Source organism: Ictalurus furcatus, chromosome 21 (assembly GCF_023375685.1).
Source record: "Ictalurus furcatus strain D&B chromosome 21, Billie_1.0, whole genome shotgun sequence".
Classification (NCBI taxonomy): domain Eukaryota; kingdom Metazoa; phylum Chordata; class Actinopteri; order Siluriformes; family Ictaluridae; genus Ictalurus; species Ictalurus furcatus.
In genome coordinates, this window is record NC_071275.1 from 5,351,709 (window position 1) to 5,370,332 (window position 18,624).

Here is an 18,624-nt window from a genome sequence, read left to right on the forward strand (position 1 = left end):
TATAAATATGAGATAACATGCAGGCCAAATTCCCTTAGTCACTCATAACATCCCAGTCCCCTGACCCATAGAAAACCTGTGAGGTGAACTGAAGAGGAGAGTCCACTAGTAAGGACCTTGAAATTTGAAGGATCTGGAGAGATTCTGTACGGAGGAATGGTCTCAGATCCCTTGCCATGTATTCTTCAACCTCATCAGGCTTTATAGGAGAAGACTCAGGTGTTATCTTGGCAAAGGACGGTAGCACAAAGTATTGACTACAAAGGGTGCCAATAATTGTTGCACACCTATATTTAACAAAGATATTTTTGATAAACCTGTGTTTTGTTTGCAGTTGTTTGATATTCATGAGAGCAGAGTATTTTTTGTGAATTTTTTTTAAAGAAAAGGTTAAACAAAGACAATTTTTCATAGCCTTCATTGCGCTCTTATTTACCAAGGGTGCCAATATTAGTGGAGAGCACTATAACATACAGATTTCAACTCTGCATAGAAATAACCAATCTGTCCTGGTTCAACATTTCCATGATACTGAACTTTGCCAGCTTTACAACACAGGCCTCAGATTATAACACCTGACAGGCAAAACACTGGTAGTTCATGAAGCTAGTTTATCAGATAAAGACATATAACTAAAGCTTTAACAGGAACTCCTGACAACAATCAAATTTCTCTATGTGGATTACTCAGATATATTGTGCTATGATTGTTTAACCATCAAATCATGCTTACCAGACAAAGGCATATGATTATGGGGTGTTACAGGAGCCAAGTGTTCTAGGACTAAAATATAAAGTGATATTATCTTAGTCTGCTCTTTTTCTTTGACCAAGGATGGAAATAGGTGCAGCCAAAGGTTAAATGCGTGTTTTAGGTTTATGATTTAAATATCTGACTTCAATACATTTAACTAATTATCTGACTCCAATTTATAATACCTGTTAACTTCATAATCTGACTCCAATTTACTAGGTTAACTTAATGTAACTGATTTCAAAGAATAATCTTTTAAGGATAAGCAGTATAGAAGATGGATGGATGGATTGTATATATGTATACGGTCAGGAATGTGACCGTGGAAACAAACAAGCGGTTCTCCAGAAGCCACTGCAGGACTTGACGGACATGGAGAGTATGCTCAGTGAGCATGCGGGAGAATATCAGGATGTTGTCCAACTAAACAAACACTAAGCGATTCATGAAGTCCTGGAGTACATCATTGACGAGAGCTTGAAACACAGCTGGGGCATTGGTGAGGCCGAAAGGCATGACCAGGTTTTGAACTGACCCAGAGCGGTGTTGAATGCAGTCTTCCATTCGTCCCCTGCTCTGGTATGGTGGTATGCGTTCCATAGGTGTGACGATAGTGGCCCCATGCAGAGGCTGAAAGGCGGAGTTGAGGAGTGGCAGGGGGTACTTTTTCTTCACTGTGATGTTGTTGAGGCCCCGGTAATCAATGCAAGGAGGGAGGACCCTCAGTCCTTGCATTGATTACCGGGGCCTCAACAACATCTTATCTTTCTTGGCCACAAAGAAGAAGCCAGCACCCAGGAAGGAGGAGGAAGGTTGGATCATGCCGGCAGCTAGGGACTCCTTTATGTATTTCTCCATGGCCTCTCTCTCAGGCCAGGACAGGTTATAGAAACGACCAGAGGGAAGGGCAGCCCCAAGGAGGAGGTTGATAGCACAGTCGTACGGGCAATGAGGTGGTAAGGAAAAGGCCCAGTCCTTACTAAAATCCTCACCCAGGTCATGGTTCTTGGGAAGCACAGTGGAGAGGTCTGGAGGAGTGGGCATCTGGGAACCTGTGGTGGCTGCAGTGGGAGGAAGGGCTGATTTCAGGCATGAAGAGTGACAAAAAGGAAGAATGAATATTTACGATCCTCCCTGCTGACCCCAGTCTATGTGAGGGTTGTCTCTTTTAAGCCAAGAATAGCCTAGTACCAGCAGGTCACATAATGAGGAGATGAGGTTCAGCTGAACCTTCTCATAGTGGTTCCCAGAAAACACAAGGAGCAATGGGGCAGTGCAATGGGTGATCTGGGCCAGGTATTTCCCATCCAGGGCATTGACAGTAATGGGAAGATCCAGGGACTTGATGGGTAGGCCAGACTGTGACGCTAACTCCTTATCCAGGAAGTTATCTTCAGCACCTGAGTCGATAAGTGCGAGGAGGGAAACGGAGAGCTGGTTAGGGGGTAGGGGGTCAGTAGTGGCAGCTGTTTGGCTCACCAGTAGCCCCCAACCTACTGATGAACCCTTCCCCTTTAAACATAAGGAGCAGTTAGCCAGGGCGTGGCCTGGTTGGCCACAATAGAAGCATGTGCCTGTCTGGAATCTTATCCCCCACTGAGCAGGAGTAAGTCTGGTCTGACCCAGCTGCATGGGTTCTTCCCCAGGTCACTTGGTGTTAGGTGACAGAATTCTGGGACAGGACTGAGGCTTGGGGGCAGGATTGGCAGATGAATGAAGAAGAGAACTGGAGGTGAAAGGTGCCTGGGGTTGGCTAGTTCTCTCTTTGTGCCGCTCCCACGATTATCCAACCTGATAGCCAGGGAGATTAGTTGGTCGAGGGAGTCTGACACTGGGACATGTGCTTCCTGGTGTGGTGGACTGGAAGAGGCGGCAGACTGAATGACCAGGGCAGGCTGACTGGGCTGGGGGCCAGGGGGTGTCTGGGCCAGTTGGGGGAGGATGCTGTTTAATTGCTGGTTGAGGAGCCCGAGCTGGTCCACCATGGCCTGGTGGCTCTCAGTGAGTGCACAGAGCTATAGTTCATGTTGACCCAGGAGGGTTCCCTGATGGGACAGCGCTGACTGCAGGGGAGCTGGCTCTGCTGGGTTCATGTTGGCCCGACTGAGTGTTGTCAAAGCCGGGGCTCAAACTCAGGTCGGCAACATGCGAGCTGAGGAAATTTATTAGTTTAATTTGGTGCAAACATTGTACAATTACTTAAGAAGTATTTACTATGTGATAAAACAATAGAAACCTTTAGAAATTTGCAAAAAATATCCTTATATCTCCAACAGACTTACTGAATTGCAGTGTTTGGCAGTAGCAACTGGTGAGATGCTACTAGGTCACCTATATTTTAAGTAGCTGTTTTAAATTTATTGTAGCTTTTCCATTAATGAACTACCTTTTCAGCAAGTGGTGTACTGCAACAAAACAATACACCACCTTTTCCTTTTTCACATAACCATTCTTTCATTTATTTTCATCTTCAGTAACCGATTTATCCTGGTCAGAGTTTTGATGGTTCCAGAGTCTGTCCCGGTAAACACTGGATGATTCAGGACTCTAGGATTGTGGAGGTGTGACATGGTAATGCTACTAACATTTCTAATTTTTTTGATATTCCACAATTAACTGCTGTTTTGCTAAGAATGGTTTACAAATTGAAAAGTACAATCTATTTGTTATGGTATACCCAGTACAAGGCATGTACATTTATTTTGTGCAATAAATTAAAAATAAAATGAAAATATCAGTTGATTTTTATCAGTTTGACATAGTAACTAAGAATAGTTATCTACCTTTTATTAGTAGCTTGTAGTGTAGCTAGCTACTATAGCAAATGGATAGTTTGGTAGTAGCTTAGCTATTTGAAATCATGAGTAATTTCTATCTTCTGCAATTGCAAAGTAGCTTCCTCAACAATGATGAATTGAGAACCCATGGGGTCGTTTGTAACATTAGGGTCATTTGATTTAATTTGATGTATTCACTGATATCATCATGAAAATGGTATTTGATTATTAAGAATAGTTAACACACTGCAAAAAAAAAAAAAAAAAAAAAAAACATCTTAGCAAGTGAAATATCTTGAATGTAGTAAAAATTTATCAAGTATTTCCTATTAAACTTATTTCTAGAAATGTTTACATTTCAAGCTTTAAATTTTCTGGTTCTATCGACAAATAATTTTGCTTCTTTATAGAAATAAGTAGCATGCTTAAAATAATCTGCTTGAAATTAGTAAAAAAAAAAAAAGTCAAGAAATAATTTTAATAATCTTAAATTTCATTTATTGTAATCTTTAATATATGAAATACTAGATACATTTGACCCCTTTAAGAGAAGCCTACCAGCAAGCATAAAATTAAGATAAATAAGATTGGCAAATTTTATGGTAGCACCTTTCCAGTTATTCCCTCTACTTGGGATCTTATCAGAAACAATTTCTTACTGATTGTAGTGAGATTGTTTCAGGATAATCCTGTTATGATCTGTAAAACCTAAGACCTTGTTCTTTCACCAAAGGTCTCTGATACAAGAGCCAGCTAATTTTACTTTAGTGTTCGTTCCTTGTTTGGCAGACATGAATCTATCAGCTTTTATTGCAACTTTGTATCAAAATTGAGGAAGCGTTTGTTTGAAGTGTGAGAATGATTTCTATGTGTTCTTCTTTTGTCGCAGGCATTATTAAAGGCTATCTAATATAAACTATCGAAAGCTTTATAATATCAACTAAGTATGAAAAATTTTTGGAAGACATTCTGCTAAAAAAAAAAAAGTTAATTTCTCCTATGTATGGAGACTTTAATCTTTATTTAAGTCACCATACATAGTTTGTTACCATGTGAAGTAATAACTTACTATTATGTACTGTTTTGCTGTACTATTCAGTACACTTGTACATAATTTGAGACTTGAAAACAAGAAGACATAATTCCTTTAAGCACACATCATACAGCTCTTGAGCATCATTCATATGTACCATGCTGATATGCTATGCCGTAGACAGCAAAATGCAAAGTTAAGGCACAGTACCAGCCCAGGCACTTTTATCTGGCCAACAAACAACTGTGGAATGATGGCATTGAACTCATCAGATCTGACTTTTGACCAAATGTTGCAATGCTGCACATGAATTAGATATAGTTATTTGCATTTGGACAATTTCTGGTACAAACTCCAAATACAAAACATAAACAAACCAACAAATAAATAAATGTGGCAGCTTATAGTTGGCCCCCAGTTCACTTGCTACTGCAACAAGTGACGGTTATGATCCTTAACTCTAACCATATTTGGCTTGGAATCATCTGCTATCTGGGGAGCAACTAAAACTCATTTAAAATGTGATCTGATGGTGTCAACTGGTTGCACTTTCTCACGTACATCACGTATGAGGAAGTGAGTGTTGACATCTATGGAATCAGTCAGTCCTAAATTAAGACTGATCCTAGAACAGTACAGCTTTGTTTTTGCAGGTGCTGGACAAAAGCTATGATGAGGGATAGCGAATAGAAAATGCTGCCTGAGTACTGTTATCACACAACTACCAGTGTCATGTTACTATAAACCTACCCAAAGAGACTGAAGTTTAAAAAGGCGAGTTACATAAATAGGGGACAAGATCCTTTAACCTTTGTGCTACTTGGAAACAATATACACACAGAACTCAGAGAGAAGAGAAATTTTGTAGCCTTAAAGACAGGATCCATTAGTTTATTTATTTTGTTCTAAAAAAAAAAAAGTAAAGCTACAATCATTGAAATCGCTCCTAACAGAGAGAACATGAGAGAGGGATATTAACTAGACATCTACTGTACTATTCTCAGAACCTATATTAACTTTTTCCAGTGGAGAGCTCAGATTTCAATTCTAATTGCCACCCTAGAAGCTTGTAGGTTGTTTTTTTAAATCATACTGCTGCCCTTTCTTCCTTTTAAGGGTAATGATTCACTCAAAAAAAGGATATAACTTCCATTATTGTGGAAATGACAAATTTTTCACATCACAAATCAGACAACATTAAAACATCAAAACATTTTTGAGTATAATTCAATCATAGTACTTTTATGTTTACTTGTGTTTTTAAAAATAGAATATTCAACTTTGTTACACGGATCTTTTATCACTGTTACAGAGTAAAAAAATGCATTTAACCCCAGAAACCTGCTATGAGCCAATTTGAAATAATTTAATTTCAGGAACCAATCAAAATAAATGAGTTTCCTGCTGAAAGTCTACACAATGTCTGAGACAGTAAGGCAGATGAGTAGCCCAATTCATCGGGTGTCTTCAGTTTTGAATGCTTCAAAGGAAACTTCAAAATTCAACCTGTGGAAAAAAGTGTACAGGTAAACCATTAGCTACGTAGCTGAGTGAGCTAGACCAACTATCCAGAACTTTTGATTTTGTTTTATGGATAGCTAGCTAGCTAACACACCTAGCAAGCTAGCTATCTGAAAATTTGAATACATACTGCATACTGAAACAGGATGTGCATGTGCACTTTGTCAGCGCACTTACACTCACCATCCACTTTATTAGGAACACCTGTACACCTGCTCATTTATGCAGTTATCTAATCAGCGAGTCACGTGGCAGCAGCACAATGCATAAAATCATACAGATACAGGTCAAGAGCTTCAGATAATGCTCATATCATAATGTGAACATGATGTGTATATCATACAGAAAAAGTGTGATCCTCCAAATAAACATTGAGTGAGTGACAGTTCTATTGGTGGAAATGCCTTGTTGTTAAGAGAGGTCAGAGGAAAATGGCCAGATTGGCTCAAGCTGCCAGGAAGAATATAGTAACTCATATAATTACTCTTCACGAGCATGGTGAGCAGGTACCAATATCAATGCCACAGTTAAAGTCACAGAGATCACACATTCTGATGTTTGATGTGATGTGATCTGAAGCTCTCGACCTGTATCTGCATCATTTTATGCTCTGTGCTGTTGCCACATGACTGGCTGATAAATGAGCAGGTGTACAGCTTCCTATTAAAGTGGACAATGAGTGTACAGTGTATCCGGAAAGAATTCACAGCGCTTCACTTTTTCCAAATTTTGTTATGTTACAGCCTTATTCCAAAATGGATTAAATTCATTATTTTCTTCCAAATTCTACAAACTATACCCCATAATGACAACGTGAAGTAGGTTTGTTTGAAATCTTTGCAAATTTATTAAGAATAAAAAACAAAAAGAGCACATGTACATAAGTATTCACAGCCTTTGCTCAATACTTTGTTGAAGCACCTTTGGCACCAATTACAGCCTCAAGTCTTTTTGAGTATGATGCTATAAGCTTGGCACACCGATTTTTGGGCAGTTTCTCCCATTCTTCTTTGCATGACCTCTCAAGCTCCATCAGGTTGGATGGGGCACGTCGGTGCACAGACATTTTCAGATCTCTCCAGAGATGTTCAATCAGGTTCAAGTCTGGGCTCTGGCTGGGCCACTCAAGGACATTCACAGAGTTGTCCTGTAGCCACTCCTTTGTTATCTTGGCTGTGTTCTTAGGGTCGTTGTCCTGTTGGAAGATGAACCTTCACCCCAGTCTGAGGTCCAGAGCGCTCTGGAGCAGGTTTTCATCAAGGATGTCTCTGTACATTGCTGCATTCATCTTTCCCTCGATCCTGACTAGTCTCCCAGTTCCTGCCACTGAAAAACATCTCCACAGCATGATGCTGCCACCACCATGCTTCACTGTAGGGATGGTATTGGCCAGGTGATGACTGGTGCCTGGTTTCCTCCAGATACGATTCTTGCCATTCAGGCCATGTGCCTTTTACTGAGGAGTGGCTTCCGTCTGGTCACTCTACCATACAGGCCTGATTGGTGGAGTGCTGCAGAGATGGTTGTTCTTCTGTAAGGTTCTCCTCTCTATACAGAGACACGCTGGAGCTCTGTCAGAGTGACCATCAGGTTTGTGGTCACCTCCCTGACTAAGGCCCTTCTCCCCCGATCGCTCAGTTTGGCCGGGCGGCCAGCTCTAAGAAGAGTCCTGGTGGTTCCAAACTTCTTCCATTTACGGATGATGGAGGCCACTGTGCTCATTGGGACCTTCAATACTGCAGAAATGTTTCTGTACCCTTCCCCAGATCTGTGCCTCCATACAATCCTGTCTCGGACATCTACACACAATTCCTTGGACTTCATGGCTTGGTTTGTGCTCTGACATGCATTGTTAACTGTGGGACCTTATAAAGACAGGTGTGTGTCTTTCCAAATCATGTCCAATCAACTGAATTTACCACAGGTGGACTCCAATCAAGTTGTAGAAACATCTCAAGGATGATCAGTGGAAACAGGATGCACCTGAGCTCAATTTTGAGTGTCATGGCAAAGGCTGTGAATACTTATGTACATGTGCTTTTTTTGTTTTTTATTTTTAATAAATTTGCAAAGATTTCAAACAAACTTCTTTCACGTTGTCATTATGGGGTATTGCTTGTAGAATTTTGAGGAAAATAATGAATTTAATCCATTTTGGAATAAGGCTGTAACATAACAAAATGTGGAAAAAGTGAAGCTTTTGTGTGAATACTTTCCGGATGCACTGTATATAGATTCAAGATTTTTATTTGTGACATACACAATACAGTGAAATACAGGTGACAATGACTGATATTTTCCAGCGCAAAAAAATAAAAGCAAATGAACAAAAATGAAGGCCATGTATATATCCAGGTGGTAAAAGATATTTATGTAACATTTTTCTCAGTTGTTCTAACACTTTTTACAGCCAAGGATCCCTTTAAATTTAAAATAAAAATGCTGGCACCCCTTTTAACATAATACATCTATTGAAATATTATTACGCTCATCATTTGAATGTGTCCAATAATATTTTGGCTATTTATTACAGCCTTAGAGCTTTTTATTTCTGAAATTTCTGCCAACAATACAGATTAGATCCAAGTTCACATCATTCATAAGCCTGCTTGTTTTAGTAGAATGTTTTTGTTTGAATGGATTAAACCCATTCAATTTAAATGACCAATAAAATAGGTTAAAAAGAATAAGAACGCAATAATCAATATAATAACTTTGATAATAATGGGCTGTGATTTCCAGCACCATAACAAAGAAAACAAACAAACAAATAAATAAATAGATAAATAACAGACCCCCTGGCTATGCTTCACTGCATTAGTTAATATTAACAAATCATGAACTTACATTAATAAACCATAAGGAATTAAGCAAAAATTACAAAGTAAGTTAAGACATGTATTAATTGACTCTAGTTTAAATAGTAAGGAATTCACATGCATTGACTAATGTTTATTTAATCCATGACTAACAGTTCACAAATTAATTATCAGAAATTTATGAACTTTTGTTTCCTGATGTACATATTGTACAAATGTGTAGATCTGAATGATTCTGCAATTAAAACATGCTTTTTTGCATATTTCTCTATGACCATGGGGGCATTGCTATAGGCATTGCCGACTGATTGATTGATTGTTGAGAATGGCAGTTATACTTATCTGGCAGGCTTAATAGCCTAGCCTTTTCCTAGCATTTAATAACTACCAAACATATAACTATATACATAATAAGTTACTTTACTTCATGCAGACATAATAGGATGTTTGAGTTAACCATGAGCAAATTCATTAAGATTATGTCCATATTAGTCAGTGCAGTTTTATTCATTGATGATATGAACATTGGTTAATGCAAATGTTGATTATTTGGCTATTTGATTTATTATTAAAGAAATAACAATATACAGGTGCATCTAAAAAAAATTAGAAAATTATGGAAAAGTCCATTTTTTCCATACTTTAATTAAAAAAGTGGAACTTTCATATATTCTAGATTCATTACACATAAAGTGAAATATTTCAATCCTTTTTTTGTTTTAATCTAGATGATTACAGCTTACAGCTCATGGAAATAAAAAATCCAGTATCTCAAAATATTAGAATAAAGTATTTATAATACAGATACTTTGTAATGGTTACTTATGGTGTATTAATAGGGCACGGTGGCTTAGTGATTAGCATGCTTGCCTCACACCTCTAGGGTTCGAATCCTGCCTTCGCCCTCTATGCCTGGAGTTTGCATGTTCTCCCCGTGATTCCGGGGTTTCCTCTCCCAGTACAAAGACATGAGTTGTAGGCAAAATGGATGATAGAAGGATGGATGGTGTATTAATACTGAAGCATATGATTTGTTCATGTTAACTAATGTATTCAATAATGTCCATTAATCAAACCTTAATGTAAAGTGTTACTGATATCTGTAAATGGTGCTTTTACTGCTACCATACCCAGTAGCTCAAATGTAATACGTTCAGTGAAATGTTTGTGCTACAAATTGCTGTTTAAACTACATCCTTATTTCAGTAAACAGGCATACATATTGTATACTGTACAGGTATACTGTACATAAATGGATATAACCTGTAATGGATAAAATTAGGACTCAGCAGTTTTTTGTTTGTTTGTTTGTTTGCTTTTTTATTAATATTTTTGATTATAAAATGATGTCACCAGCACAGTCTTTGACTAGGAATATCATCACATGTATTCATCCAAACCAAAATAAACCCAGGTTTCAATTCTCTTTAACCATCGTGCTTAGAACTGCACTCAGGGGAACGACAGGAAAGTGGGTCATATAAAAATACTATACAGAGAATGTAACTTTAAATATTACACACTTTAAAAATACACAATATCAATGCATACATTAATTCAGAATCCAAAAATGCATAGGGATGAACACAAGTAGAGCTTTATAAAGCTTTTGTAAAATTCCCAAAGCCTACCTTTGGGGCTTGAATATTGCACGTATAAAAAATTTCTTTTGATTTTTTTTTTTCATTTAAGGTTTGTGAACATCACACTTAATACTTACATAGAACACTGTCAAAGAGAGAAAAGGTAAAAATTATGTCCCAGGTCTGAACACTGGTCTAAGCCTTAGTAAAACAAGACATTTAATATTAGGCTCTTTACGTGTGAAAAATCTTTTGATGAAATCTTGGCCATCATCAATAGTTTTATAAGACTGAACGAAGGAGTGTCACCGGGTGGGACAGATCTGAACAGAGACATGGATTGTTCCAGTGTGAATTCACCAGAGTCTCTGAGAACAATGAGTGCTTTCTGTTTTATTAGAAAGAGATCTCGCTTGTGCTTTCCAGCATGGTCATTAGTACTGCAAAGAAGGCAGGAAATAATTCCACCGAATACTCAGAATTTTGTCTTTATGGCAACAGGAACGATTTTAGTGTACAGTACACTCAGTCCACATGATTGCATTATTGTAAGGGCAAATAAGCAGTATGGAAGTTCTGCCTGAAAATCAGATGTTGCTGCATTTTGGCTCCATGGATTTTTGTGTAATCTTCCTTTTTGTCCTTAAATTGGAGGTTCTTGTATGGAACGGAAAAGAAATGAGATTAGCTGCCAAGTCCTAGTCTTTTAAGACCTCCACATCAGACCACTTGGCATTACCTGACTCAGATCATAGACAGCTTGTAAATGAAACAGAGAACTTAATCAAGCAGACAAACTAGTCAGGCTAAACCCAATGGCTTGATCTTTCCAAAGGTGACTTGGCTACACTCAGATTTATGAGACCTTTTCAGGAAGGTGAGATGAAAATAACTTGAACAAAATGTCTGAGATATTTGGCAAGCTTCAGCAGTTATATCATGGCTTGCCTACAAAGGCCATTGTGAAAGGAAGAAATGTGCCCTTGAGTCCTGTACACATGTGCTGAATGGTGTAGATGCATTGTTATAGTTACAGTGCCTTGCATGTATTAATCCCTCCCCCCTGAACTTTTCCACATTTTCTAGTGTTACAACTTGAAACTCAAATGCATTTATTTGGAATTACATGGCCTTTATCTACATACAATCTCATAATATCCAAGTAGGTAGGCAAATATATATAGTTTGTAAAATTATTTACAAATAAAATTGTAAAACTTGCGATTTTGATTTTCAGTATTCACCCTGTTGCTGGAAAACCCCTCAATTAGTTTAGGTACATGGTTGTCATCAGATATCATATAAGTACTCAAATCCATGTCTGTGCAAAAAGCATGCCACATGATCTCAAAACAAATATTGTTCCTAGAGAGCCCCATAGTTCTTTTTAGAGAACATACATAAATAAATAGCATCATGAAGACCAAGGAACTATCAAAGGAAGTATATTTTCAACAGTTAAATCCTTTTTTTATGGCACAACTGTGATTCTGTGTAGAGGAGGTCCACCAAAAGTCAGTGACCAGGCAAAGATGGCTTTAGACAGAGAAGCAACCAAAATGGTATAAGCTGTTCACAAGACAACCATACCCAGCTGGGCTTTATGGAAGAGTGGTTAGCCATACAAAATCCCATTTGGAATTAGCCAATAGGCATGTTGGAGACACTGATTAAACCAAAACTGAAGTTCTTGGTCTTGGCACAAAGCCCTATGTTTGAGAGAAATTAATCACTGCTCATCACCATGAGAAAAACATCTTCACAGTGAAGCACGATGGTGGTAGCATCATAATGTGGGGATGCTTTTATCCTAAGGGACTGTGAAACTGCTCAGAGTTGAGGGCAAGTTGGATGGAGCCTAATACAGGGCAACCCTAGAAACAAACCTGTTCCAGTCTGTAAGAGATTTGAGACTGGGGTGGAGGTTCACTGTCCAACAGGATAGCAACCCTAAGCATTCTGCCAAATCTAGGCTGGAGTGGTTCAAAACCAATAACTGGAATATGTTAGAATGGCCCATTTAAATTCCAAACCTCAATCAAATTGCAGGAGAATTGGAATCAAAGGTGGTTCGATCAAGGGGGTGAGTAAATATGTAAACAAAAAAAATGTCTGCTTTTTTGGTTAATTGGTTAAAAAACATTTTGTCACAATTAAAATGATGTTGCACCTTTAAATAAATATATTTTGTAAATCAAATTGTAAAAATGGCAACTAAATCCATTTTAATTACAGGTTATAACACTATAAAATGTGGAAAGGTTTATGTAGGAGAAGAACAAATAAGAAGGGGTCATGAGCATAAAAGCCTTTCTGAGTATCAAATCTAAGAGCAAGCACTGGGGTGTGGGGGTGTGTGTGTGTGTCTGTGTGTGTGTGCAAAGTCCATTTTTCTTTTTCCTGATTACGTAATATTGTTGCTGGTATAATAGGGTTGTGTTTGTTTCTATTTCGTCACGTCACTGCTTGAGGAGGTGTGTGAGGTTGGAGATGTAAGAAATTAATTTGTCTTCTTGTACAAACAAAACCAACTGATTGTCCCGCCTCGGTCAAATAAATCAACAGTGTGTCATGTCGGATCTTTGATCAGAAATCAAACTGCATCTTTCTTAGGTTTCGATTTAGCCTGATTCACTGCAGAAAGCAGTCCTCTTGTGCGTTGTTTTCGTCCACTCTTTAGTCCAGTGTATGAGTGGGCGAGAAAGAATGGCTAGAAAAGAGGGAGTGAGAGTAAGAGAGAGAGTGTGAGAGAGAGAGATTTTGTGACTGAGCATGTGACAGGGTTGTATTTGGCCTGTCAGTGCCAAACAAATTTTGAAACTTGCTTATCCAAAGAGCTGAGCTCATGGCTTGGTTTTATAGTGGAAAAATACAATGTTTAATAAAAACGTTATGCATGGCATGTTCTTTTTTCTGAAGTGGTCATCATGGAAAGACAACAAATGTTCACACTATACACACTGGTGTAAAATTTTACCTTCATCCAGGATCATTTCTTTTTTTATGCTGCTGGACAAGAAGTAGCTCTTTGTTTACTGTGAAAACAAGAAGACTCTGTAAGTGTTAGACAGGGTCTAGTAGCTCGTTCACACTTCCTGTTTCACTATAATCACAGTTCTGTTCAACAAAAAAAAAATTAAAACATTAGCACAAATCACTGCTTATGTTTTTACTGAAAACCGAAATCCAAAACGGTCACATTTGTTGAACATATAATCCAAGATCCAGATTGTGTTGAATGGCATGTACAGCAGTTCCTGGTGAATTTGTGTTGTCCTTTCAGGGTGTAAGCCCCAAGTCAGTGTGCTGTCACAGGTCCATGGTGCTGTTGCTGTGTTCTCGGCTGTGAGTCAAAGGAGCTGAAAGTGAATGGCAGTCGAGGGGCTGACCAACACCAGGCTGAGCTAATGGGTTTCTGCTTATAACCAGCTCCAGTTTATCTCCAGCTTCTGTGATAAGAGGCACGGCCAAGCAGCAGTCAAAATCTCGTGTTCGCACATGATTGACCTGGGAATGCAACAATAATTATACATACTGTATCACAGCACTTGTATTACTTATACCACAGCACTTTTTGTGACTGCCAACAACTGTTTATTTAATAAAGCAAGGTCATCTGCAACAAATAGAGAAAATGTGGCGCCACAGTAACATCGCCAAGAACACGATGTCCCGGTAAAATTGACAGAAGGCTAATAAATCTTATCAGGGAGACTGCCAAGAGCCCTAGATCAACATTTTAGGAGCTGCAGGAGTATCTGGAAAGTATTGGTCACTCCCTGCATGTGCCGACAATCTCTTGTATTCTTCACATATCTGGGCTATGGGGTATGGTGGCTAGTTGGAAGCCCTTTCTCATGAAAAAAAATTCAATCCCACCTAATCAGCAGTCTATGCATCAGCATCAGTTCAATGACTGAAAACATTTTAAATCTATCTGCGGTCAGTTTCAGCAGGATGCACCCATTGTGGCAAGCCAGTGGGAGCCAGTACTACCAACAGCCTCTCTAGACACATCCCTGATGGCTATTGTTTCTGCACATGGCTAAGAATCCAAGAGCATACTTTTAACAAACAACATGAGTTGTGAACAAAGAACAGACATGCAGCTGAGGGAAGTAGAGATGTGAAGGAGGTGTGAGCACCTGGAGGATCCTGTCATACGGCCTGAGTCCTGCACGGTCTGCTGGACCCTCGGGCCGGATCATGTTCACGTAGACGCCTTTCTCCAAGAAACCGTCTGACACACTGAAGCCAAAATCATCTCTTTCTGGATCCTTAATCACCGTCACCTGAGAAAGGTCAATTAATTTATTAGTTCAACATTGCAACAGCACAAAATGCACAAAAGTTTGAGGGTTCTGCTTTCACAACAGAATCTCAAACATTCTGATTTCACACAAAGTCCTCTATCTCAGCAATGCCACGGTCTTTATCTGTTTAGTGCTTCAACTATCCATATTTATATCTAGATTTAAACCCAATGATGGTGTATTCCTTCCTTCCTTCTTCTCTCCCTCCCTTCCTTCCTTCCTCCCTGGAAAAATCCATCGAGGTTGAAATGACAGCACATGGTGTGTGAATTCTGGCTCTGACAATTCCTCAACCTCAGCTACATCACTCCAGTTCACAATTGGTCTCAACTAGAGATGTGTACGGGACTGTTTAAAAAAAAAAAAAAAAATCCTACCTGCTTTTTGTTTGTCCTTGCCTACAATGTAGTATCTAACAAATTTAGTGGATTATATTTCCAAATATAAAAACAAACTACATAGTAGCTTAATTTAAACCATTGTGACCCTGACTAGGTGGTAACTAATGATGAATGAATGAACACTAAATGAAAGGTATAGTGTATGTATGTATGTATGTATATATACTCATTTAGAATGCGTTATCTGTTCATTCCTAATTATGTATTCATATACATTTAGATCCTTAAGCTACATTCACACATACATCGACTCACAGCAACAGAGCGACTGGAGACCATTAATTTTCAGTGAGAGCTGGTGACTACAGAGCAACCTGAGGGACAGTGACCATTGGTGACTAGATGTGGACTAGATGTCCAGCGATGCAACAGAGTTGCAAACTACCAATGGTAGTGAAGAATGAGCAAGTAACTGAGACTGATAACTGAGTACAGCGACTGGCGACATGTGTGAACGTAGCTTTACTTCGCAGTCTGCACTGTTATGTGAAGGTTGAGTGGTATATGCTGACCTTGTGCAGCTCTAGTGGGGTGGGTGACAGGATCTCTTGCATCTCCTCCTTGATCCTCCTTGATTCCCAGGTCTTCTCTGACATGCGTAGCGTGCTCTTGCTCTTTGCCTCATTGCGAAGATGCGAGCTCTTTCTGAGAGGGCTGATGTTGGCCTGGCTCCCTGATTCACTGTGAGACTTGGTGCTCTCTACACCCAAACTCACAGTGCTGCCAGTCATTATGGAGGCCTGAGTGAGAGGAGAAGAGCCAACAACGATTACTGCTAAATCAGCTCATCAACTTTCAGTAGGGAGCTCTGTCTGGAACTCTGATTGGCTGCCAAGTGGTCATTTAGAAATGATCTAATGCAATTTAATAAAACACAGTTAACTGGAAAGCAATGAAGATGCCATTTATGAGCTTTTCAGAAGCACCATTTTGCTCCCTTCCCTGGAACATCACCTATTGGAAACTCTTAACACATTACATTTTGATCATGATTTGGAGAAATCCCTTTTCTAACTCAGCATAATGACTTTTATACTCTAGTTTGGTGTGAGCAAAGATGTGATGGTTGACAACTTAAGTAGCACATTTTAGATCCAGTTATAAAGAATGGCCAAGAACATTCTTTAACTGGAGTTTGTTCTGATTAAAATTGAGAGAATGGTGATAAATATGTTATAGAATTAAAACACTGAATAGCACACATGCTACTGTAACACCAGTTGAGCAATCCAATTGTCTATAAACATATTCTGATATAAAGATGACATGGACACCTTTGTTTCAAATAATATTTAATTCTGGTGAAGGCCTACAGGCTCAGACTTCCAATCAAATTTTCTTTTTCGATTTTTACATTGTTATTACTACTTTGATTTCCATAGTGCTCAATAACAACAATAACAAGTAGCAACTAGTTAGTGTGGCCTCTAGCAACTAGTTAGTGTGGCCTCCCTACAAGTCAAGATGATAAATATAACCTTCATAGCCGCCTTATCAGACTAATGTTGATCATAAACACCAGTAGCCATCAATCATTTATGAACCTGTAGTATCGAACCACTGAAAACATATGAGCACTTTAGGCTCTTTTAGACTAACAATTAGAATAAATATAGGAGAAACAGAGGAAATATGTTTAGGGTGGGAGAAAGAAAAGCAAAAACAAGAACAAAAAAATTTCCACCAGAGGAAATGTGTAAACGGGTCCAAATTTAGTTCTTGGGCTATACAGGTGTATCTCAAAAAATTTAAATATCGTGGAAAAGTAATTTTTTCCATAACTGAATTCAAAAAGTGGAACTTTCATACACTCTAGATTCATTACACAAAATGAAATATTTCAAGCCTTTTTTTTGTTTTAATCTTGATGATTACAGCTTACAGCTCATGGAAATCAAAAATCCAGTAGCTCAAAATATTAGAATAAAGAATTTCCATGAGTGCTGATATTTAGTACAATAGCACTGATACATTTTACTGTTTGTATCACTCCACATTTTGCTACAAAAATGTCTAATTCTAGCAAAAGTTTTTACACTGAAACCATTACTACACTTACAGTACTTCGGGCTGTCAGTCACTCTTTGTGTTACATGGCAACATGCAATACTCTATCCAGCAGTGGCTTCTTGGGAACTACTTTCATTGATGGTGCAAAAATAAATTAAATATTTGGCCATATTGTGTCAGAAGTGTCAGTTACTTGTTACTATGATTACCTGATTACCTTAAGTCACAGATCACAGCTGTGCAGATATTCAGTACAATAGCACTCTTGCTCGTGTGATATTGCTTAATCAATGCGGCAGTTATGTTAGTTAATGGAATCTGAATGGGAAGTGTGGCCAATGATCTATAGGAACTTATAGTTATAGTAGTCTCACTTATACAGTGGTGCTTGAAGGTTTGTGAACCCTTTTGAATTTTCTATATATCTGCATAAATAGGACCTAAAACATCATCAGATTTTCACACAAGTCCTATAAGTAGACAAAGAGAACCCAGTAAAACAAATGAGACAAAAATATTATACTTGGCCATTTATTTATTGAGGAAAATGATCCAATATTACATGTCTGTGACTAGCAAAATGATGTGAACTTCTAGGATTAGCAGTTAATTTGAAGGTAAGATTAGAGTCAGATAAAATTTTCAATCAAAGGGATGACAGTCATGTGTGAGTGAGTGCCCTGTTTTATTTAAAGAACAGGGATCTATCAGAGTCTGATCTTCACAACACATATTTGTGGAAGTGTATCATGGCATGAACAAATGAGATTTCTGAGGACCTCAGAAAAAGAGTTCCATCATGCTGGAAAAAGCTTACAAAACCATCTCTAAAGAGTTTGGACTCCACCAATCCACAGTCAGACAGATTGTGTACAAAAAAGGGAAATTCAAGACCATTGTTACCCTCCCCAGGAGTGGTAAACCAACAAAAAATCACTGCAAGAGCAGGACGTGTAATAGTCCGCGAGGTTACAAAGGAACCCAGGGTAACTTATAAGCAACTAAAGGCCTCTATCACATTCCCTAATGTTAATGTTCATGAGTCCACCATCAGGAGAACACTGAACAACAATAGTGTGCATGGCAGGGTTACAAGGAGAAAGCCACTCCTCTCTAAAAAGAACATTGCTGCCCTTCTACAGTTTGCTAAAGATCATGTGGACAAGCCAGAAGGCTAGAGGAAAAATGTTGTATATAGATGAGACCAAAATAGAATTTTTGGTTTAAATGAGAAGTGTTATTTTTTGAAAACACTGCATTCCAGCATAAGAACCTTATCCCATCTGTGAAACATGGTGGTGGTAGTATTATGTTTTGGGCCTTTTTTTGCTGCATCTGGGCCAGGACGACTTGCCATCACTGATATAAGTATGCATTCTGAATTATAGCAGCGAATTCTAAAGGAAAATGTCAG

The 18,624-nt window shown here is 38.5% G+C and overlaps 1 protein-coding gene and 1 long non-coding RNA gene across 2 annotated transcripts in view; one reads left to right on the top strand and one right to left on the bottom strand.

Annotated features, from left to right (window-relative positions):
* Positions 1–663: 663 nt before the first annotated feature.
* The window catches only part of LOC128624765 (uncharacterized), a 36,707-nt gene continuing 18,746 nt past the window's right edge, over positions 664–18,624 (top strand). Inside the window, exon 1 of the long non-coding RNA XR_008388847.1 lies at positions 664–3,324. This is a non-coding gene — a long non-coding RNA (uncharacterized LOC128624765). The remainder of the gene's footprint in view (positions 3,325–18,624) is intronic.
* Positions 12,464–18,624, bottom strand: part of grip2b (glutamate receptor interacting protein 2b) — a 68,448-nt gene continuing 62,287 nt past the window's right edge. The window contains exons 22-24 of the mRNA XM_053652478.1: positions 15,713–15,940; positions 14,632–14,778; positions 12,464–13,993 (exon numbers count right to left, since the gene is read on the bottom strand). Coding sequence (XP_053508453.1) covers positions 13,796–13,993; positions 14,632–14,778; positions 15,713–15,940 — 573 coding nt within the window. The 3' untranslated portion in view covers positions 12,464–13,795. The remainder of the gene's footprint in view (positions 13,994–14,631; positions 14,779–15,712; positions 15,941–18,624) is intronic.